Source organism: Rattus norvegicus, chromosome 2 (genome assembly GCF_021556685.1).
Source record: "Rattus norvegicus strain SHRSP/BbbUtx chromosome 2, alternate assembly SHRSP_T2T, whole genome shotgun sequence".
NCBI classification, from domain to species: Eukaryota; Metazoa; Chordata; class Mammalia; order Rodentia; family Muridae; genus Rattus; species Rattus norvegicus.
In genome coordinates this window covers 40,968,042-40,991,526 of record NC_141535.1, presented here as the reverse complement: position 1 = coordinate 40,991,526, position 23,485 = coordinate 40,968,042, and the positions used below count along the sequence as shown (strand labels likewise).

General features: G+C 40.3%; 1 protein-coding gene across 5 annotated transcripts in view; it reads left to right on the top strand.

The window, feature by feature from the left end:
• Window positions 1-23,485, top strand: part of Zswim6 (zinc finger, SWIM-type containing 6) — a 167,445-nt gene that overhangs the window by 99,924 nt on the left and 44,036 nt on the right. For all 5 annotated transcript variants that reach the window (XM_087621664.1, XM_087621665.1, NM_001433121.1 and 2 more), the window contains 2 exon segments: window positions 2,792-3,148; window positions 16,593-16,741. In XM_087621664.1, the coding sequence (XP_087477790.1) occupies window positions 2,792-3,148; window positions 16,593-16,741 (506 nt within the window).

The following is a 23,485-nucleotide window of genomic DNA, read 5'->3' as shown; positions in this document are numbered from 1 at the left end:
TAGTTTGATTTAAAAATCTGAATAGAATAGTCAATGCTTGTTGTAGCAGTTGGAGAAAATACATGGAACCCCCTTCCAGCATTAATAGTACTGCTATATCTTTATCCAGTATAACCATGTTTGACTAGTAGTGTGGAGCTTCCATGGAGAGGATCATTTTTGCAGTAGTTGTTTGAGGGCTCCATCAGTTTTCTTAAGGACTGTTTTTCTTTAATGGCAATTAGTTTTGTTTAGAATACCTATTCAATCATCACATCATTGACTCTAGGTTATTATCATGATTGCATGTGTAGTGTGTGCGCGCGCGCGCGCGTGCACGTGTGTGTGTGTGTGTGTGTGTGTGTGTGTGTGTGCGCGCGCGTGTGTGCATACATTCTACACATGTTGCTGAAGACTGACCTCAGGGCCTGTAACATGCTAGGAATGCCCTCTCCTCCCAGCTCGTATGGTAAACTGTTGAGTGCTGGCTAGTCTTGCACTTTTGAATCCTCTGTTATGGGCATTGTCTATGTTTAGAATTCTCCAATATCATTTTTGTGGAGGAACAAAGTCTTTCACTTGGTGGACAAGGAGAAAGGTGATCGTATTAAGTGGGAAGATGTTCATTTTATAAATGTCCATTTACAGCTCTACAGGCTGTGGCGTCTGACTTCTATACATGCAAATATGTGACATATGGAAACACTTTTTTCTTGAACTAAATGTCTGGAATATGGTTGGAGCCTGTCTTCTGAGTCAGACATTTTTTGGTCTTATCTTTGCCTATCCCATGCATGTTTTTATTATTACATATATTAATTACATCTGGTATGTACTGGCTGAGGCAGGATCACCCTTATTTTTCACTTTTTGACCTTTCTCAGTTATTTACTTTGTATATTAACATTTTTAATAGTAAAAATGTAAGAATGGAAGACTGTTACTATCTACCATTTATTTAGTAGTGCTTTCTCTCCATAGAGAAATTTTATCAGAGGAATAAAGGAAACGAGAATGTCTATTTTTTTAAAAAGATTTATGTATTTTATATATGTGAGTATACTGTCCCTGTCTTCAGACACACCAGAAGAGGACATTGGATCCCATTACAAATGGTTGTGAGCTACTGTGTGGTTGCTGGGAATTGAACAGTGATCTTAACTGCTGAGTCATCACTTCATCCCCTAGAATGTCTATTTTTAAATAGATTATATTTGTGGGGGGGAAACCCAAATATCTATTATATGACAATTTTCAAATTTTCCTACTGTGAAACAATAATTTGTGTTTATGGAATACCCTTTTTAAATTGATTTATTTGGTTAAAAAAGTTTCAACACATTTATCTTGTCAAGGTGAAATTGCCTTTCTTTGAGAGGTTTCTGTTCTTTGGGGTAACTCAGTAGAGGCATTAAGAGGGGTCATATATGTGAATCCTTGCCATTGTCTGCCAGTCATTCTCAAAGCACATGCAATAGTTTTCCAGTTCTCTCATGGTTTGTAAAGGGGAACTCAGTCACTGTCTTGATGAATTATTATTATTATTTTTATGTGGCATAAATAGCAGAGGGCCAAGAGGGCCCTTCTGATTTAGGGCTTTCATATTTAGCATTCAAGTTTCTGTTAGGCAGTTGAAATTAGGACGGAAATCTGAGCCCTTGATGTTCCCAAAGGGATGTCCTTTTCCTTTAGGGTTGTCTCTCACCCGGAAAGGTGGCTTTGTGGTGGGGTGAGTGGTTGGGTGAATGGATGTTTATCTCTTGCCTGTACCTAGCACCCCCAAACTTCAAGGTAGCTTTTCCATGCATTTAGGGGAAAAGTAGAGGTTTGTTTGCTGGCCAAGTAGGCCACAACTGATTGGTACCCAGCGGTTGTGGGAAGCATTTGCCTTGGATAGAACTCTCCCAGGGCAAAGAGCTCCTCAGTGGAGCGAGCATACTTCTTGGTGGTTGTAAGTAGTGGCCACCTGGCCACTGATGATGAAAAGGTTCCCGTCTGCTCTGAATTGGAGGTGCATTGCCTTCAATGCCCTCCTCTTATGGGTGACCCCTCACTGTGGAGCAGGTCCTATAACCTTTAATCTAAGCGTTCCTCTGTGCTAGGTTAAAAATGTAGTCACACGAGTTACTTAGAATGTGGTATGCATAAGCTGATCTCCCTGAAGCTGCTGTTGACAGATACTGCAGTTTAGGGGCAATATCATATATATGTGAACACACATACACACACACACACACACACACACACACACACACACACACACATTATAGAAAAGTATTGCATTTAAAAATTTCTCTGGTCAAAGTTTGTTAAAGGAACAGACCTCTGCAACCTTTGCTGTTTTATTGGTTGCTTCGTTGCAGACTAGAACAAATGTGAAAGAGGAGCTGTTTGGCTGAGGAAAATCATAAGTAAGCCAGGTGACTTACGCTTGATATTTTAAACATACAAGAGGAAAGACAAGAACTGGATCTTGGCCATGTGTCCCACCCATGAATATGGTAGCAATGTTGCGAAGTGACTGCTTGCTTAGGTGTGACCAAGGTGTACTGCAGTGCATGCACTGAAATCCTCTGTGCCCTGCAGTCCGTGCCCTGCAGTCCGTGCACTGCAGTCCGCTGTTCCAAGCCCCAGGTGTTGTTGATTGTCACTTGTCCTCTCCCTGTTAGAGGAATCCGTGGCTATCATTGGCTTGAATGTTTCCACATGTCTCTCCTTGCTGTGCTGTCCAGAGCCATCTGTTTCCAGAGCAGGGACTTGGCCGTGTAGCATCTGAGTGCAGAAGCTGACTTCTCCCTTTCTTGTCGCCTAGGTTTCCACTTGAGTGGCACAGTGACAGAACCTGCAATACAATCGGAGCCAGAAACCGTTTGCAACGTGGCCATCAGCTTTGATCGTTGCAAGATTACCTCAGTGACCTGCAGCTGTGGAAACAAGGACATATTTTATTGTGCCCATGTTGTGGCACTGTCTTTATATCGCATCCGCAAGCCAGATCAGGTCAAACTGCATCTTCCCATTTCAGAGACTCTCTTTCAGATGAACAGAGACCAGCTTCAGAAGTTTGTTCAGTATTTGATCACAGTGCACCACACAGAAGTCTTGCCAACTGCTCAGAAGCTTGCAGATGAAATTCTCTCTCAGAATTCGGAAATCAACCAAGTTCATGGTGAGTATGACAGATATGTAATTTTTCTCTAGATTATTTTTCATTTACCAGCCCAATTATGCATAAAAAATGCAGTGTGAGAAATGGGTCCTCAGTAATGCTCTTTGATAGAGAGGTTAGCTTAGCTTTATAGCCTACAACATTTCTTTTGAAGTATTTTATGCTAAAGGGCAAGGCCTTTTGGGGAGAGCTGGAAATAGGGTCTTGTTAGATGTGGCTGAGCTGGCCTTGAACTCAGGATTGTCCCTCCTCAGTCTCCTGCCTCTGCCTTTGCCTCCCACCTTCCTAGAATGACACGTGTGCCACAGCACATCTGACAAGTTTTTGTGCTCAGAAAAATCTCATTTGTAAAAAAATTCATCTTACACTTCATTTAGTTTAGTTACATTTCAGATAATAATAGACAGTAGTTATATAAAACACTTGTCGTTCAATTTATACTTTTCAGCAAATGAATATCTATGTATTTTTTCACTTTAAAATTTACTTTCTAGTGTAGGAAAATTTTTATATGGTACCTTATAAAATATGTAGGTCAAACAAAAACCACAATTTTTCTCTTTAAATTAGCTCAGAAGAATATATGAAATAGTTCATAAATCTATCCACCAACATTTTCTCATACAATATACTATAAAATGTAAATAACGCTAGCCTGTGGAGATGGCTTCTCTACTGAAAGTGCTGGCCTTGCAAGCAAGAAGACCTGAAATGCACTCCCAGAATCCATGATTCAAAGGCCAGGCATGAGGGCACACCTGAGGATGGTGTGCTGGACCCAGAATCCATGATTCAAAGGCCAGGCATGAGGGCACACTTGTGGATGGTGTGCTGGGGAGGCATCCTTGGGACTTGCTGGTCAGCCTGCCTAGTGTACTTACCAAGTTTCAGGTCAGTCTCCCAAAAAACAAACATACAAGCAAACACGCACACACGCACTCACGCACACAGAACTGGTGCATAGCACCCAAGGTATATAACATCTGTGACTTTAACTCCTGGCCTCCGCGTCTGCAACGCAGGTTGCCTATGCTTTTAACATAGTTAGAAATAATTTTGTAAGTAATTAAAAATACATTGAGGAAAGTATCACAGTCTTGGCTAAAACAGCACAGGGACTGAATATTATCAGATTTATTTAGTTACTTATTTTGAGTTATGGGACAGATCATTCAACCTTATTCTTTTAGTTTTGTGAGTTTTCCTCAAAGTTATTACTTCATAGCACAGGTGGAAACGTTTATGGAAAGTAGCACTGTGACATTTAAAGTCTCTGAGATGGTACTCTGTCCATGAAGTCTGAATCCCATTAACAAATACCCAGCCCCAGGCCAAGCAGGAGGTGGCTCTGAGCACTTGTGAGCTCTCCGTGCTCCGCCTCCACAGGTTCTCCTTTGATTTGTGTCAGAATCATTTCCTGGGTAGCGATAGCATTTTTACATTATTAAATGCTGTTTTGTCTTGATCTATTCTTAAACTCTGCATATCATACAGTATGATTTCTATACATCTCAATAGTAGAATTTGCCCATCTTTCATGTGCCTGTAATTCATTTGTTATCATGTATTGGGTGTTTACCTGTCTAATCCAGGGAAATACAGTGTGACCCACATATACGTATAAATGCAAATATTCTAGTAGACACAATTTTAAAAATGAAAGCAAAACTTATATTTAATGTTATTTTCTGATACATGTAATGATATTGCTTCAACAAAAATATTTATATAGTTCATATTTTTATATCTCCCTATTCTTGGGTTTTCAATATTTTATAAGTAAAATTCAGTACATTCCTCTCAATGAATCTGCAAGATTCATACTGTTATGATGAGGTATAAAATAACATGCAATGTCAATAGTTTACAATGATTACATTTATGTGTCAATGATTGTGTGTAAATAGTATGTGTGTGTACTGCATGTTTATGTGCATTCATATAATTGTTTAGGGAAAGTTTATAATTTTCCATGTGAAGTCTGAAATTTGATGCCTGTTTCATGCTTGCAACAGCCCAATCCACGAGAGCCACCTGCAAGTCTAGCTGTGTGTGACTGTGGCTGGTGATGGCAGACAGCACCACAGTGCTGTGGAATAAATAATCTGGCTATGACAGTGCCACTAGTTTTTTGTTTGTTTTTTGTTTTGTTTTGTTTGTCCGTTTCCACTGTTGATGGGCCTTGCTTCCAGTAGAGCTGCTATGAACATTCTTTTAGAAGTCTCCTGGTGCTGTGCCGTGTGTGGTTTATATGTCAGAGGCAAATTCATTCAGTCAGATTTCTTCTGGTGCGTCCCACGTCAGGCTCTGCTTTATTTAAGTAGCTCTCAGGAGGCATGTGAAGCATTTCACCTGGCAGGGGCTGCCCTGTTAAATAGCAGGAGTATAAACAACGATGCTGCAAAGGTGCCTTTGGCCCACAGAAAGGGCGTGCGTGTAGGAGCTTCTCTAGAAGGCATCTGCTCTGTAGGATTGTCTTACTCACCTGGTGAAAATTCACACCACCCTACAGTCATGCCAGAGGTATCTCCAGAGAGCATGAGGGCAGTGGTTCTCAGCATGTGGGTCGTAACCCCCTTTAGGGTCACACACCAGGTATTTACATTTTATAACAGTGGCAAAATTACAGTTTTGAAGTAACAATGAAATAGTTTTATGGTTGGGGTCACCATATCATGAGGAACTATATTAAAAGGTAGCAGCATTAGGAAGGTTGAGAACCACTGATTTAGGGCTTATTAAATGTTTCAGTGGACAAATAGGATATAGTTCTTTATATTTTCTTAGTTCAAATAACCCATTAAAGTCACTTTGTTCTCTGAATTTTAATTTAACTGAAGGTGTCATCAATAATTATATATTTGATGCATGTACCTTGCTTTGAAGGTTAACAGCTCCCAAAGATTGTCTAAAAAACTTTTTTTTAACCCATTCCCATGTTGAAATTGTGTTCCTAATAAAATAAACTATGTTTACAGGAACATGTTCACATAATATTCTTTCAGAATCTCAGATTGAAAAGGCAGTGTTGAAGGGAACTGTGATAGAGGCTAGCCTGGAATCTGAACCATGATGAATAGCACAAGCTAGCCTAGCATCTGATTTTCAGAGCTTGTCTGTGAGAGGATCTGCTTGAGAGCACCCAACCTGAGTGGTGTGTACTACCAGCTTTCTTGCTACTTAACTTCTCACTGGAGTTGGGCCTAGAGATGGGCCATTTCCACAAGCTGTCTACTGCCTTCCACTCCAGTACGACAGTGGTCAAGGTGGGTGGGAAATAGGCGTGGTCTTACAAGATGAAATGGGCAGTATCTTCCCCGGAGGGCTTAAGTTCAACTGTTACATTAATGACACCACGGTGGAGGGCAGGGCTAAAAGTATTCCATGGGCATTTGACCACATGCTCTCAGCTGCCCTCAAACACTTTTAAATAAAACATTCTTTTGTAAAAATTAAATTCATTTTCCAAACTTTACTCTCTTATATGATTTGGGGCTTTTTTTTAAAGAAAATTAAGAATTAATATTTTATATTATTCCGTCCACTGTATACTCAGCATTGCCAGTGTACAGTTGCAGTAGCTTGCACATCTTGATTCCTCTAGTCAGAGGCACAGTGAAGGCCGTGTGAATACGATTTATTGTAATAGGAGTCTTGGTCAGCCTTTTCTTCATTTCACCGTGTTTCATACAATTTTCTATGACTCGATGATAAAATTAATCACTGTATGCTCAAAGTGGCTGCAGGGTATTTAATGTTAATATCCTACCAAGGAGATTGCAGCTGTGTATTTTTTTTTAAAGCAGACTGTTTGCTTTTATCTTTATATCCTAATACAACTTTCTACCTTTGATACTGTTTTTTTTAAAGAGGTGAGTATCTTTGCTAAGTACTTACCAATAGATTTATTGATTTTCGAGTACTAACTCTACTCCCTTAGTTATGTGAATTGGTGTTTTTCTGGTTTGTTTCCCATTATAGGCGATATTCTAGCCAGGTGTGATGGTGTGTACTGTAATTCAGTTCTCTTCAGGAGGCAGAAGCAGAACTTGAGGCCAGCCTGGTTTATATGTATAGGAAGACCCAGTCTTAAAGTACACCCCAAAAGGAGATGGCATTCTAAATTGGCAAATTGTGGCTTAGAGACAGATTATTGAACTTAAAACACTGGAGTCCAGGATTGTCATTGATATGTACAACACATTTTCTCTCGTACTTAAAATGTTCACCTCTTTTATGATCGCTTTAGAAAAACTGATGCTATGGATATGTATGATTCAACCTTATCTCCTTGGGACACTCACACCATAGTTTGCGACGATAGCAGCAGGCTAGGAAAGTGGCTTAGCTGTCAATGATGCCACCAAGCCTGATTACCTGGGGCCCGCCACCATTGGAAAGGGAGAACTGGCTCCCACAGGCTGCCCTCTGACCCCCATATATATGCCCTGGCACCTGTACACCCATAAGCCCTCTCCCACTTAGTAAATCAAGAGCAGACCATAAGAATGAAAGCCAGAGGGAGTCTGCTTTCCCCACTCTCTGTGACAGCCATTGCACACACACACGCACATGCCTTTTGTTTTAGTGACCACCCCAATGGCTAGCTTGTTCTGGGCTAACCACAACAAAGGAACAGGTTTCAGGGAAAACATATTGACCTTGACCTTGAGTGAAGGAGGAGGTCATTTAGTGACCCTTTCAAACCCAGGCCCTGGGCCAGTTCTGAAGTACGCCAGCTGTTGCTCGCACCCTGATACCGTGGTATCAGTCAGTGTGCTACAAGAGCACATTTACTGCTGTGTCAGGTAAGGGTTGACGTGGCCTTGAATAGCCACCTCATCTCTGACCCATCTGCAGAAACAGAAGACAACCAGGATCTACACTTCAGGTCTTGTCTCCTGCCTATCTGTCTCCTTAATTTAACCCTCAAATACTTCTTTGTCTGGATCATTTTATCCGTCAGTATTCATAAGCCGCCCAGTTACCACCAAACTATTCTGTACATGTTCTCTTTTCTCTTGACTATAAACATGGAGACTCATATTATGACCTGCGTATGTTGGGAGAATGTCTGAACACATAATAAGTACCCCTCATACTTTTAAAACAATCCCCTTTAAATTCTGTCTTGGTCTTAGTAAGAAGTTGGTGATTCATTTCATAAAAACACACAAACGTGCTTGCAGTCCACTAGTAAGTGGCAGTTGGGGCATCACCTGAAGTGGGGCCACATGCAGAGAGTCTCTTCCTTTTATCTCCCTGTGGGTGGTCATATTCGCTGTGATTGGACTTGCTGTAGCGAACAACTTTGGAAGTATTCTAGGGAGGTATTTGATTATTACTAACCTGCCTTTATTTCGGAGCCTCTAATGTTGACAGCCCAGTCCATGTGTGATCTACTGGTGGCCAACACAATCAATCAATACACTGTGCAGGAGAGAAGTCTCTCTAAGTGCACCGTCTCCAAAAAACAGTAATGTGAAGCCTATAGAAAATGCTGAAGGAATTTTAGAAGTATGTGAAGATCAAAAGATAAGTCCTCATTGGCTCTCTGCTCCCAACTCCAGTGTCCCACCATAGCACCCCGTGAAGACAGCATTGTCTATGTCTTTGTGAACACACATATGCACATACAACTTGAAATGTTTTAAAAGGAAAAAAAAAACAGTTGAAAACTGTGTTTTTAATTTCCTAAATAAGTAAAGCTATCTTGCTTTAGTTTTAGTGTTTTAAGTTATACAATTGTTCCTTCTATGGTATAATTAATTATTTACTTCATAAAAGTGGTACCGTCCAGCTTTTCCTATCTATAATTGTTGTTATTGGGACCATCACTTGGTATGTGAGGCTTTTGGTTTTTAATTTGAATTTAAACTTTTTTTAAATTTTGAACTTTTTTTAAGTAGTAGAGTTCCAGTAGTATAAGTATCAGAATAAATAGATGGTATATGCATTTTGGATTCTATAATTACTACCAAATTTCCCTCTAAAAACAATATTTTATCCCAAATCGTAACCAAAGTTTGATGATTGCATCATGTATTAAGTGTATCTTTACACATCTTGGTGGACTGCATGATCCACAGCTGTCCGTATGGAGCCATGGACATCCACAGACCCATAACTGTAGGTTATAATCTAGCTTTCCTCCACACAGAGCTTCAGCACTTGACTTTAGCAAAAGAAGTAGTCGTGAAATTGAATGTCAAAGAACAACCTCTCTCCCATGAGTTTTCCTGGGATAGCGCAGAGACCTGCACTCTTCGGCCTCTAGCTGCAGCTCCTCTAATCAGTGTGTTCGCTAGGTGAGCTGTTTGCTCTGTTTGCCCGCAGTAGCTTTCTTACACCTCCCTCTGTAGCCTGGTCAGTATGTAATAGGAGTCAGCCTGTGGAGTAGTAAATGATGAAGGAAAATATCCGCAGACTCTCTTTCTGTTTTCTCTATTCTTTTGTTTATTGTTTCTGCTTTTGTTGCTTTTTTGGGAAACATTTTGTCCTACCTCCTGAGTTGCCTACTGGGACTACAGGTGCGTGCCACCATACCCAGGGCACAACCGGAGTTTTAAAGCCTCATTTAAAATAAGCAGGGCAGACTATTGCTAGAGCTTGCAGGCATAGAAGAGCCCTCTCTAATGAAGGCTGAGGCTTTTGATCTAAAAAGAAAACCTTCTGAGGACTTGGCATAAATATTTATCTTTGTGTACTCAGTAATTGTTAGGACATTTTATCAGAGAAGAAATGGAAAATGGCTTACCTGTTACTATGTAGCTTTTTCATGCTGTTTACATGCTACATTTTTAATGAGTGTTGGAAAATGTACACATGCTTTATTACTTCTAAAAGAAGTATGAATAAACTACTGAAGACAAGTAAATTAAATGATATTAAGGGATGAGGGACGGTCAGAAGAGGGGGAAATGGTGGGGGAGGGGCTGGAAACTGACAGCTCTGTCTGAACCCGAGACACTTGCATTGGCACAGGCCGCTCATTTGCTTTCTTGGCCTCTAGCTAAAGGGAGGTAATTGGTTAGAGCATAAGTGGGCACGCCGTCATCCGTCAGCCCTTCCTCTGTCATCAGCCCCCACAGCTGAGAAACCAGGCCGCTCTCTCTACAGCTTCTGGAGAAGCCACCACATCCTCTCTCGGTAGTAGACTTCATGGGATGGCTGTGGAGGAGCTAAGGGAGGGTCTTGCTGTTTGAACTACTACAGAATTATAAACAAGCATTAGTCAGACATCATCTTAAAGCGAGGATTAAGAATGGAATTGAAATCTTTTCTTTCTTTATTTTTTTCCCATTTTTTTTAAAATTGGGTAAATCTTATTTACATTTCAAATGTTATTCCCTTTCCCAGTTTTCTGTCCATCAGCCCCCTACCCTTTTCCCCTCCCCTTCTCTAAAGGTGTTCCCCCTCCCCAACCACCCCCTCTTATGCCCCCCTCCAATAATCCCCTGGTTTATTTATATTGGACTGGGGGTCCAACCTTGGCAGGACCAAGGGCTTCTCCTTCCATTGATGCCCAGCAAGGCCATTTGAAATCTTTTCTAAAGAACATGTCTATTCAGTTCATATTTATCACATTTTAAAACAGTGTTCTAATTTTCTTTCTGCTCTAAAGAAGGACACAGAGAGTGTATCCAAATTACCAAAATCAGAAATGAAAAGGGAGACATAACTACAGATTCAGAGGAAATTCAAAAAATCATCAGATCTTACTACAAAAGCCTATATTCAACAAAACTTGAAAATCTGCAGGAAATGGACAATTTCCTAGACAGATACCAGGTACCGAAGTTAAATCAGGAACAGATAAACCAGTCAAACAACCCCATAACTCCTAAGGAAATAGAAGCAGTCATTAAAGGTCTCCCAACCAAAAAGAGCCCAGGTCTAGACGGGTTAAGAGCTTTTTTTCTAAAACAGTATGATAGCACTCTTCCATAGGTCCCCAAGAGACTAATCACTTCCGCAGTATATCTGCTGTCTGCATTTTGCCCAAATAGAGGAAATTTGATAATTTCAACAAAGGGTAACATTACTTCTAAGTATCAATGGCTAAGAGCATTATTTGGAGGACAGTGAGAAGGCTCGATGGATTAGGCACATGCCACCAAGTCTGATGACCTGATTTCAAGCCCCAATGCTCACACGAGGGAGAGAACTGACTTGCACATGCACCACACGATGTAAACATAGAAAAATGAACGCCTGAAAAGACAGTTTCCTGGAGACAGTTGATCAGAGTAAAGTCAGAGGAAAGGAAGAGTTAACCTTCTTATCCTGCATTAGAACTCAGAACCCACCAGAAGCCTGCAGCAACTGTGTCTTCACGGCTCAGTTTATAACGCACATGGAGAGTCGGTGTTATATAATGCCAAGAAGAGGTGGCATCCTTACTGTGCGACAGTCTTTTCAGTATGCATCTTAAAACGTGCTTCCTTCAGAATGGGAGAGGTGCCTGAGTGGTACCTTGGGATCCTGAGTACTTTCCTCTATTGTTAAGATCCACGACATGCCAGCCAAGACACTTAGCATTCTCTCTAACGGCAGAAGCCTTGTTCTTTCCTACTTGAAGGAGAAAAATAGGAGGGAGTAGGTCTGAAGTGGTGCCAAGGCATCCAGCGTGCCCTAGGAACTTTGATAGGTTTTAATTGCAGGAACTAAGTTAAGTACTAGACTTCGACTAGACAGAGGTTCTTCGTGTCCACGAGTCCTCCTCTGCTTCCTCCTCTGCTGTCACAGTACCAAGTGGGAGGTGAGTCAGACTTACACTGTCTGTCTGGAGGCAAGTAACTGTTTCACTGCTGACCCCTCCCCCCTTTCCACCCCACAGATAGTTTCCCTTTTCCCAAAGGCTTGAAACTGATGAACTGAAATTTAGTAATAAAATACCCACAATGTTTGATTATACACTGCAAATATTATAGCACTTATGAACAACAACATCAACAACAAAACCCAGGATAGCTTTTAAAGCATTTAATGTGTGGATGTAGTGATTCTGGTTGCTGCCTAATTCAGGATATTTAATAGTAAATATATAAATAAATTACCTAGGGTTTTTTTTTTTTCATTTTCTTCTCCAAGTTAAATGCTTAGAGGGTTGTCTCTGATTATAGATGACCACTAATAAGTAGAAATAGATTCTGTAGCTCTTACCTTTTTATATAATGCCAAGTCAAGGACTCTAGAGTGTACAACCAAGACATACTGGGATTCAAATAACCCCAGATTTAGAGTTTATTTTTAAATATTTGTTTGTTATTGAGCAGGCTAGCTAATAAACGGTGAAGATGGATCCTGTGGTCTAACATGTGGTGGGCAGACAGTTTACCATGGAGTCGTGTCCGCATTCCTGCATTAAAGCTTAAGATAACGCACTTTGAAGATAAATAGCATCATTGTAGTAATTAGTAAGATATTTAGTCTCCTGGCCTACAATGTCTGTGATGCATACCTTATGTGTAAAGTATATCAAATAAAAGATTTTATCCATTTTACCTTTGCTTTCATTCTTATAACTAAGTCACCAGATTTTCCTACAGTCTATCAGCAGACTTCTAATTTTTATTACCTACTTGGTGTTTTTACTCTGGAAATGTAGAATATTGAGTCAAGATAGAAGCCTGAGACGCCTAAGTAATTTGCCAATTCTTTCTAAACTATTCCTTGAACTGGGATTCTAGTACAGGCTTAGAGCTTTACAAACCTTTGGATTCACATCCTCCTTCCCATAGCACTCTTACAAAGTTGACTAATTCCAGTAGTTGCCAAAACACCCCAAAACACTCAGCCAAACCAAGTGTGGTTATTTCTCCAACTGGGCAATCACCAGAGTCTGTCTGTCTATCTCTCTCCTTCTCCCCTTCGTGTGTGTGTGTGTGTGTGTGTGTGTGTGTGTGTGTGTGTGTGTAAATGATTCCTTAAAGTTTTAGAATGTAATTTTAGAGCTGTTACTTTTAAGTGGGGGAAGGAATCATTGATCATTATTTAATTCAAGTCAAGAATAATTTGAAGATTATAATATCATTTATTACTCTTTGCTTCAGAGAATTAAGAATTGAGTATAGTCTGCAATTTTTAGAGGGTCTCTTAATGTAGGTCACTTTGCCAGTTCAGACCTGAGAAAATAACATTGTTACCTCCAATTCAGGTTCATCCTACTTAAAATACTTGGCTTCCTCAACCCTGGGTTTCTCTCATACAGTTCAGGACTCTGCATCTGAGAGCCCTTACTTGAGGCACAGCACAGCCCACCTCCTGTGAAGCAGACCCAGGTGTCAAGGAGAACTCTGTGTTGAGGAGGCAGTTAAACAGAACTCACCCACAGGAAAATATACAAAAGGCAGACAGCCGTTCTGAGAGTAGATGGTGGATGTTTGTTCAAATCATCAGAAGGAAGAGTAAGAAGGAATGATAAGTAACCAATATGAGCTGCCACTGAGATTGGGGGGGGGGGGCTTTCAGTAGGATATTGGAGAAAACTTAGAAGTTGAGATCCTGTAGTTTAGTTATTTGGAGAGTGTCTTCTGATACATTTCCATAAGAAATCTATTGCTGTCTTTTCACAGAGGGTATTGTGAGAAGGTCCCAAAAATCAAGATGGATGGGTGGGTAGATGGATAGGTTGGTGCGTGGATGGGTGGATGGGTGGATGGATGGATGGATGGATGGATGGATGGATGGATGGATGGATTAAGGACTCTAAATCCCTCTCAGATACTCTGATATCTCAGATAGTCTTTAGCCTTTCAAAAAGAGTCCTTATGGAGAAAAGTTACTTTTGGGATTCCTTCTTTCTTTGATACTTTCCTGTAAGTGTTTGATTCCCAGATTGTTTAGGCAATAGGGACAGACAAAATCCCTCACTCTTATACAGCTGGGCCATCAGCCTAATTGGCCAGTCCCTAATTAGAACAACTTTTTCCTCTACCTGGGAAAGTCTCCCAGGTCTTCTAAGAGGCTACTCATTCCCACTGCACTCACTGCCTCTCCTCTAGTATTTACGTGGGCCTTCACTGGGCTCTTACCCTGACTGCCTTTCTAAACCTGGGCTGTCTCCCACAGCATGCCCTCCTTCCTGATGAATATCCTCTGTTCTCCTTTTGTCCTGTCTCCAAAGTATTCTGTACTCCAGACTCACTATATTTAAAATTGAACTCCCAAGTCTGGGCATTGTCTGTGTCAGTGAATTTTCCCATATTCGGTATAGTAGTTTAATCTAGAAGCCAACACTCCACACATGCCACCATCTTACCTCTCCCTCACATGCTCACATCATCACCAGGTCTTCCTGCACCTGTAATACCTTTCCCAGACACTTGGTGTTAGACGATAATGCACGGTCTTTTAGAAAGCTTTGTTGTCCATATGATATTTTTTTTCTCTTGTTTTTACTCAACAATATTTTTAGGTGTATTTCCACTGTAGTACATGGAGGCTGTCCCCACTCATTCTTATGGCTACCCAATTAATACTTCATGGTAGAATGCTGCGATTGGTGCATAGCAGGATGAAGAGTATTCCATTCTTCAACCTCAGGTAGCACCCTCATGTGTTCCCACTTGCTGTCCCCAGGGAAGAGAGCCTGAGCTGCTCAGCTGCACAGCCCCAGTCTTCTGTCTTCCAGGACTGTCCTGTGCAGCTCGGCCCGGGCCTCTGCTCTCAGGTTGGATGAACTTCTACTTCTCCCGTGCACCATGCTTCTTCCTGCCTAAGGCCTCTGCCCAGCTTCTTTGTTCAGTCCCTCACATTGACCCATCCCTCTTTCCCCTGCCTTTAGATGACTTCTAATTAGCTTCTAATCTTCTTAAGGCAGATCTCTCCGCTCACTGCCATTTCCTCAAGGTATTGTATTCTAGCAATCCATGGGCAACCGGAGTTCTCCTAAGTCTACTGATCTCTGACCTATCTTTAAAGAGCTGTCACCATACTACACATTTACATACATTTGTATCTATTATTATTATCCTGATTTTTCTCTTACTCAAAACCATGCTTTTCTAATAGTATGTTCCATTCAACTATAGTATGGTACAGTATGGTATACAATGTATAGCAAAGTATAACAAGTCATTAAAAAAATAAATGAAACAGGCCAGATCAAGTTCCAGGACAGCCAGGGACTACACAGAGAAACCATGTCTCAAATAAAACAAAAGAGAAAACACACAAACACAAGCACAGAGATGAAACAGAATAGCAAATATCACACCATTTTATTTATGCTGTCTTTCCAGTCAGACTTTACAGTTTAATATATACCCGTGATTATATAAGCACATAAATGCATAACCATAGTATAAATTATATTACTATAGGTACCAGATTTTTTAAAAAATAGTTCTTAAATTAGTTAGGAACAGGGATTCTGTGTGTTTGGGAATACCATTGTATCTCCATGTCTTGCCAAGAGGCAGGCTAACAGAGTTAAGACCGGATAGACTGACTGACTGACTGAATAAATGTCTCTTTTTAAGGTGGCTCTTATCCCACTGTACCCTCCTCCTAGGGTCAAGCAGACCCAGTACCTAAGGAAATACAAGTGATTATCTCCTTGATCAGTTAATTTCTTATTCAATCATTAAATGACAAGTGACATAGAATCAAATCTATAAAGTGTCTAAAGGCTCATAAGGATATGAGACATCAGGAGGGAAATGTTCTCATATTTAAAATCCTAATTATAGATCTTAGACCTTAAAATGCCATTGTTTTATTGTCTTAACAAGTGATGAAGCTTAAATTTTTTCTGTAAGTATCTGGGTAACTTAAATTTCTCCGGTAGTCTTCACGCACTGGGTTTATTACTTAGCTGTTGTCTTTTGTGTGTACTTCAGCAATAAAATATTTATGCAGTTTGACAAGGTACTACTGCAGCCTGGGTTACACAGCAGCTGCACTGCCTGCTCCCGTGTGTCTTGCTTTCCCTTTTTAATCTTTGTTTTCTGCAAGTAAAGACTTGCGTCAGCGTGTTGTTTGTACAGTAGCAGATCATGGGGAAGCGTCTTGAGTTATAGGAACGGGTGAAAGGCTCTGCTGAGGTGACTTGCTCCATATTTCTGGGTGTCTTTGAGAAATATTTTTCTAGTATGTCCTACATAGATCTTCCTACATCATGCATTTGCAATAAGACAATTTTGTGGCTCTTTAATTCTTTAGGAAACTTGTAAACTTCTCTTGAACAACAAGGAGACTCTGTTCCCACAACATGGAAATACTTGAGTTCAACAGTAATCCGCACTTAAGCATAGAATAAGGGAAGTCTTGGAACTCCAGATGGTTTGCGTTTATTTCAGTCATAAATTGGTATATATAATTGACACTGAGGTTAACTTTAAAAGTGTCTAGGCAGAAAGAGAGTCTGACTTATTTCCAACCCTTTTCTCAAGATCTCTGTGTACAGTCTTAATCAGGACGTGTTCCCTTCGCTTTCTAGGTGCTCCTGACCCTACGGCGGGTGCTAGTATTGACGACGAGAACTGCTGGCACTTGGACGAAGAGCAGGTGCAAGAACAGGTTAAACTGTTCCTCTCCCAGGGAGGGTACCATGGATCAGGGAAGCAGCTTAACTTGCTCTTTGCAAAGGTATGGTTGTCCCGTTTTGAAGATGTATTCCAAGTATAGGAGCATATATGGGAACTGTGTAAGATCCTATATGGACTGGGATGGAGATTTTAAACTAATGAGCCAGTGAGAAACGTGTGTTACAATACAACCCTTAACTTGTTTAGTTGACTTTTTGCCACACAGGGAGCCATTTTTTGTCTCTCTTAGTTACTGTAAAATGATACTAATTTGTTACAATTTAAAGAGAAATTTTTTTTCAATTGCAAAAACAAAGTGATGGCTTTAATGTTACTTGACATCCTTTCAAGTGTTTTTCTTTTCTAGTTAGTTTTCCCACATGGAGCATAACCATAAACATAACACTTCTACACATACAGCTTAATAATTTTAGTGATACTTAATGTTAGTTTCAATATGTAAATTAGCTTCATAGACTTCAGAGTTCTAGTTTCACAAAGCGTATAAACCAAAAACTTGAAAAAACTGTCATCTATAAAGATTTGAGGTGGTCTGTAACTGATAAAATTCTCATCTATAAAACTCACAGTAACATATCTCTTTGCTTTGTTTTGATAGTAGTGTTAAAGAGTGGTGTTATGTTCCTTTCAGCTACTAAAAACAAATGGCCTCAGAAATACCTGGTATCTTTAACACCAGTTCTCTGTGGTCAGAACATTGCAGAACATTTGTCCCCATAAAATCTTTTCCCAATCTGTTGGTTGCCGTTTTGTCCTAACCACAGTGTCCTTTGCCTTACAGGAGCTTTGCAGTTTTATGAGATCCCATTTGTCGATTCTTGATCTTAGAGCATAAGCCATTGGTGTTTTGTTCAGGAAATTTTTTCCAGTACCTATGTGTTCCAGATGCTTCCCTAGTTTTTCTTCTATTAGTTTGAGTGTATATGATTTGATGTGGAGGTCCTTGATCCACTTGGACTTAAGCTTTGTACAGGGTGATAAGCATGGATCGATCTGCATTCTTCTACATGTTGACCTCCAGTTGAACCAGCACCATTTGCTGAAAATGCTATCTTTTTTTCCATTGGATGGTTTTGGCTCCTTTGTCAAAAATCAAGTGCCCATAGGTGTGTTGGTTCATTTCTGGGTCTTCAATTCTGTTCCATTGGTCTATCTATCTGTCTCTGTACCAATACCATGCAGTTTTTATCACTATTGCTCTGTAATACTGCTTGAGTTCAGGGATAGTGATTCCCCCTGAAGTCCTTTTATTGTTGAGGATAGTTTTAGCTATCCTGGGTTTTTTGTTATTCCAGATGAATTCGCAAATTGTTCTGTCTAACTCTTTGAAGAATTGGATTGGTATTTTGATGGGGATTGCATTGAATCTGTAGATCACTTTTGGTAAAATGGCCATTTTTACTATATTAATCCTGCCAATCCATGAGCATGGGAGATCTTTCCATCTTCTGAGGTCTTCTTCAGTTTCTTTCTTCAGAGTCTTGAAGTTCTTCTTGTACAGATCTTTTACTTGCTTGGTTAAAGTCACACCAAGGTACTTTATATTATTTGGGTCTATAATGAAGGGTGTCGTTTCCCTAATTTCTTTCTTGGCTTGTTTCTCTTTTGTGTAGAGGAAGGCTACTGATTTATTTGAGTTAATTTTATACGCAGCCACTTTGCTGAAGTTGTTTATCAGCTTTAGTAGTTCTCTGGTGGAACTTTTGGGATCACTTAAATATACTATCATATCATCTGCAAATAGTGATATTTTGACTTCTTCTTTTCCGATCTGTATCCCCTTGACCTCCTTTTGTTGTCTGATTGCTCTGGCTAGAACTTCAAGAACTATATTGAATAAGTAGGGAGAGAGTGGGCAGCCTTGTCTAGTCCCTGATTTTAGTGGGATTGCTTCAAGTTTCTCTCCATTTAGTTTAATGTTAGCAACTGGTTTGCTATATATGGCTTTTACTATGTTTAGGTATGGCCTTGAATTCCTATTCTTTCCAGGACTTTTATCATGAAGGGGTGTTGAATTTTGTCAAATGCTTTCTCAGCATCTAATGAAATGATCATGTGGTTTTGTTCTTTCAGTTTGTTTATATAATGGATCACGTTGATGGTTTTCCGTATATTAAACCATCCCTGCATGCCTGGGATGAAGCCTACTTGATCATGGTGGATGATTGTTTTGATGTGCTCTTGGATTCGGTTTGCCAGAATTTTGTTGAGTATTTTTGCGTCGATATTCATAAGGGAAATTGGTCTGAAGTTCTCTTTCTTTGTTGGGTCTTTGTGTGGTTTAGGTATAAGAGTAATTGTGGCTTCATAGAAGGAATTCGGTAGTGCTCCATCTGTTTCAATTTTGTGGAATAGTTTGGATAATATTGGTACGAGGTCTTCTATGAAGGTCTGATAGAATTCTGCACTAAACCTGTCCAGACCTGGGCTCTTTTTGGTTGGGAGACCTTTAATGACTGCTTCTATTTCCTTAGGAGTTATGGGGTTGTTTAACTGGTTTATCTGTTCCTGATTTAACTTCGGTACCTGGTATCTGTCTAGGAAATTGTCCATTTCCTGCAGATTTTCAAGTTTTGTTGAATATAGGCTTTTGTAGTAAGATCTGATGATTTTTTGAATTTCCTCTGAATCTGTAGTTATGTCTCCCTTTTCATTTCTGATTTTGTTAATTTGGACACACTCTCTGTGTCCTCTCGTTAGTCTGGCTAAGGGTTTATCTATCTTGTTGATTTTCTCAAAGAACCAACTTTTGGTTCTGTTGATTCTTTCTATGGTCCTTTTTGTTTCTACTTGGTTGATTTCAGCTCTGAGTTTGATTATTTCCTGCCTTCTACTCCTCCTGGGTGTATTTGCTTCTTTTTGTTCTAGAGCTTTTAGGTGTGCTGTCAAGCTGCTGACATATGCTCTTTCCTGTTTCTTTCTGCAGGCACTCAGCGCTATGAGTTTTCCTCTTAGCACAGCTTTCATTGTGTCCCACAAGTTTGGGTATTTTGTACCTTCATTATCATTAAATTCTAAAAAGTCTTTAATTTCTTTCTTTATTTCTTCCTTGACCAGGTTATCATTGAGTAGAGCATTGTTCAATTTCCACGTATATGTGGGCATTCTTCCCTTATTGTTATTGAAGACCAGCTTTAGGCCATGGTGGTCTGATAGCATGCATGGGTTTATTTCTATCTTTCTGTACCTGTTGAGGCCCGTTTTCTGACCAATTATATGGTCAATTTTGGAGAAAGTACCATGAGGAGCTGAGAAGAAGGTATATCCTTTTGCTTTAGGATAGAATGTTCTATAAATATCCGTTAAGTCCATTTGGTTCATGACTTCTCTTAGTCTGTCTACGTCCCTGTTTAATTTCTGTTTCCATGATCTGTCCATTGATGAGAGTGGGGTGTTGAAATCTCCTACTATTATTGTGTGAGGTGCAATGTGTGTTTTGAGCTTTAGTAAGGTTTCTTTTATGTATGTAGGTGCCCTTGTATTTGGGGCATAGATATTTAGGATTGAGAGTTCATCTTGGTGGATTTTTCCTTTGATGAATATGAAGTGTCCTTCCTTATCTTTTTTGATGACTTTTAGTTGAGAATTGATTTTATTTGATATTAGAATGGCTACTCCAGCTTGCTTCTTCTGACCATTTGCTTGGAAAGTTGTTTTCCAGCCTTTTACTCTGAGGTAGTGTCTGTCTTTGTGTCTGAGGTGTGTTTCCTGTAGGCAGGAGAATGCAGGGTCCTCATTGCGTATCCAGTTTGTTAATCTATGTCTTTTTATTGGGGAGTTGAGGCCATTGATGTTGAGAGATATTAAGGAATAGTGATTATTGCTTCCTGTTATATTCATATTTGGATATGAGGTTATGTTTGTGTGCTTTTCTTCTCTTTGTTTTGTTGCCAAGACGATTAGTTTCTTGCTTCTTCTAGGGTATAGCTTGCCTCCTTATGTTGGGCTTTACCATTTATTATCCTTTGTAGTGCTGGATTTGTAGAAAGATATTGTGTAAATTTGGTTTTGTCATGGAATATCTTGGTTTCTCCATCTATGTTAATTGAGAATTTTGCAGGATACAGTAACCTGGGCTGGCATTTGTGTTCTCTTAGGGTCTGTATGACATCAGTCCAGGATCTTCTGGCTTTCATAGTGTCTGGCGAAAAGTCTGGTGTGATTCTGATAGGTCTGCCTTTATATGTTACTTGACCTTTTTCCCTTACCGCTTTTAATATTCTTTCTTTTGTGCGTTTGGTGTTTTGACTATTATGTGACGGGAGGAGTTCCTTTTCTGGTCCAATCTATTTGAAATTCTGTAGGCTTCTTGTATGTCTATGGGTATCTCTTTTTTTAGGTTAGGGAAGTTTTCTTCTATGATTTTGTTGAAGATATTTACTGGTCCCTTGAGCTGGGAGTCTTCACTCTCTTCTATACCTATTATCCTTAGGTTTGATCTTCTCATTGAGTCCTGGATTTCCTGTATGTTTTGGACCAGTAGCTTTTTCCGCTTTACATTATCTTTGACAGTTGTGTCGATGATTTCTAAGGACTCTTCTGCTCCTGAGATTCTCTCTTCCATCTCTTGTATTCTGTTGGTTAAGCTCGTATCTACAGCTCCTTGTCTCTTCTTTTGGTTTTCTATATCCAGGGTTGTTTCCATGTGTTCTTTCTTGATTGCTTCTATTTCCATTTTTAATTCCTTCAACTGTTTGATTGTATTTTTCTGGAATTCTTTCAGGGATTTTTGTGACTCCTCTCTATGGGCTTCTACTTGTTTATTTATGTTTTCCTGGAATTCTTTTAGGGAGTTTTGCGATTCCTCTCTGTAGGCTTCTACTTGTTCTCTAAGGGAGTTCTTCACGTCTTTCTTGAAGTCCTCCAGAATCATGATCAAATATGATGTTGAAACTAGATTTTGCTTTTCTGGTGAGTTTGGATATTCCATGTTTGCTTTGGTGGGAGAATTGGGCTCCGATGATGCCATGTAATCTTGGTTTCTTTTGCTTGGGTTCCTGCGCTTGCCTCTCACCATCAGATTATCTCTAGTGTTACTTTGTTCTGCTATTTCTGACAGTGGTTAGACTGTCCTATAAGCCTGTGTTTCAGGAGTGCTGTAGACCTGTTTTCCTGTTTTCTTTCAGCCCGTTATGGGAACAGAGTGTTCTGCTTTCGGGCGTGTAGTTTTTCCTCTCTACAGGTCTTCAGCTGTTCCTGTGGGCCTGTGTCTTGAGTTCACCAGGCAGGTCACTTGCAGCAGAAAAGTTGGTCTTACCTGTGGTCCCGAGGCTCAAGTTTGCTCATGGGGTGTTGCTTATGAGCTCTCCGTGGCAGCAGCCACCAGGAAGATCTGCGCCGCCCTTTCTGGGAGCTTCCGTGCAGCAGGGTTCCAGATGGCGTTTGGTGTTTTTCTCTGGAATCAGTAATGTGTGCAGAGTGCAGTCTCTTCTGGTTTCCCAGGCGTGTCTGCCTCTCTGAAGGTTTAGCTCTCCCTCCAACGGGATTTGGGTGCAGAGAACTGTTTATCCGGTCGGTCCCTTCAGGTTCCGGCGGTGTCTCAGACGCCCTGCCCTGACTCTGTTGCCTGCCTGTGGACCCTGTGCCCCTAGCTGGCCTATGCTGGCTGTCCTCAGTGGAAGAGGGTATATATAGTCTTCCTGTGACTTGAGGGGCCAGGTTGGATCGGTGATGTCCAACTCTTTAAGTACAATGTCGAGCCAATGACAACTCCCTTCCCTCCAAGACATTGCCCGTTTGTGACTTTCCGCTCCTTCCATACTGGGAGTAAACTTTTAGGCTATCCTTTGGGTTCAGGAAACCGTGTTTGCAGGTGCTTCACAAGACTCAGATGCCCAAGGAGCTGAGGGAGGTCAGTACTGAATGCTGACGAAAGCCTGGGATGGATGCCTGGGGTCTGTCTGGGCTGTTGGATTGCACATGAACCAATTTTGTTCTTGCTTTGCCTTTCCTGTTAAATCCTGAACAGAGTCCCCCTCCCCACCTATAGGACGCTGATTTACCACAGGGACAACTGGTGTTAGGGTTCTCACTTGCTAAATACCTTCTGAGAGTCATACACCTTGAACTTTTATGCACTCATTTATGGTTTCTTCAAGAGAGACTGATCTTGGTGGGTTTTTCCTTTTACGTGGGAGGTATAGCGCAGAGACAGGGGTGTGTCACAGTTTTAGCTTTGACAGTCCAACTTCAGTTAGTAACTCAGAGACTGGTTTTGTTGTTTGGTGCATTGTGAAGCATTTGTATAGAATGACCATTCTTAAACCCCCAAGTTCTATCCAGCTCCTCCTCTCATTGCAAAAACCTTATATGAGTGAGTGTGCACAGGCCTTTGTGACAACAGGTTCTATACTGATAGATCAAACCATCCACAGGCTGAACACAAGGACCATTTCCATTGAACATGTACAGGTTTTTCTTCTTCGTCCTCCTGGGTACCCCAAATATTAACACAGCATCTCCTGAATTAACAACACAGTATTGTGTTAAATCATGAGTTAATGTAAAGATTAGTAAAAGTGTTCATGTAGAAATAGTAGAAATTGGGCAACAGCAGGTTTTACTGTTTCCATGAGGTTCTGGCCCACAGATACTTGGGGATGACTGTATGTTAGTGCTCTTATATGAAATAATTCAGGAAGAAAGAACATGCCCGAATTATCAATATATCTGAAAAAGTAAACTTGTTGCACAATTTTATGAATACAATAAGAAACCTTGAGTTCTGGGGTTAAAATTGATGAATTGTGTGATATGTGAATTATGTCTCAAGAAAATTATTACG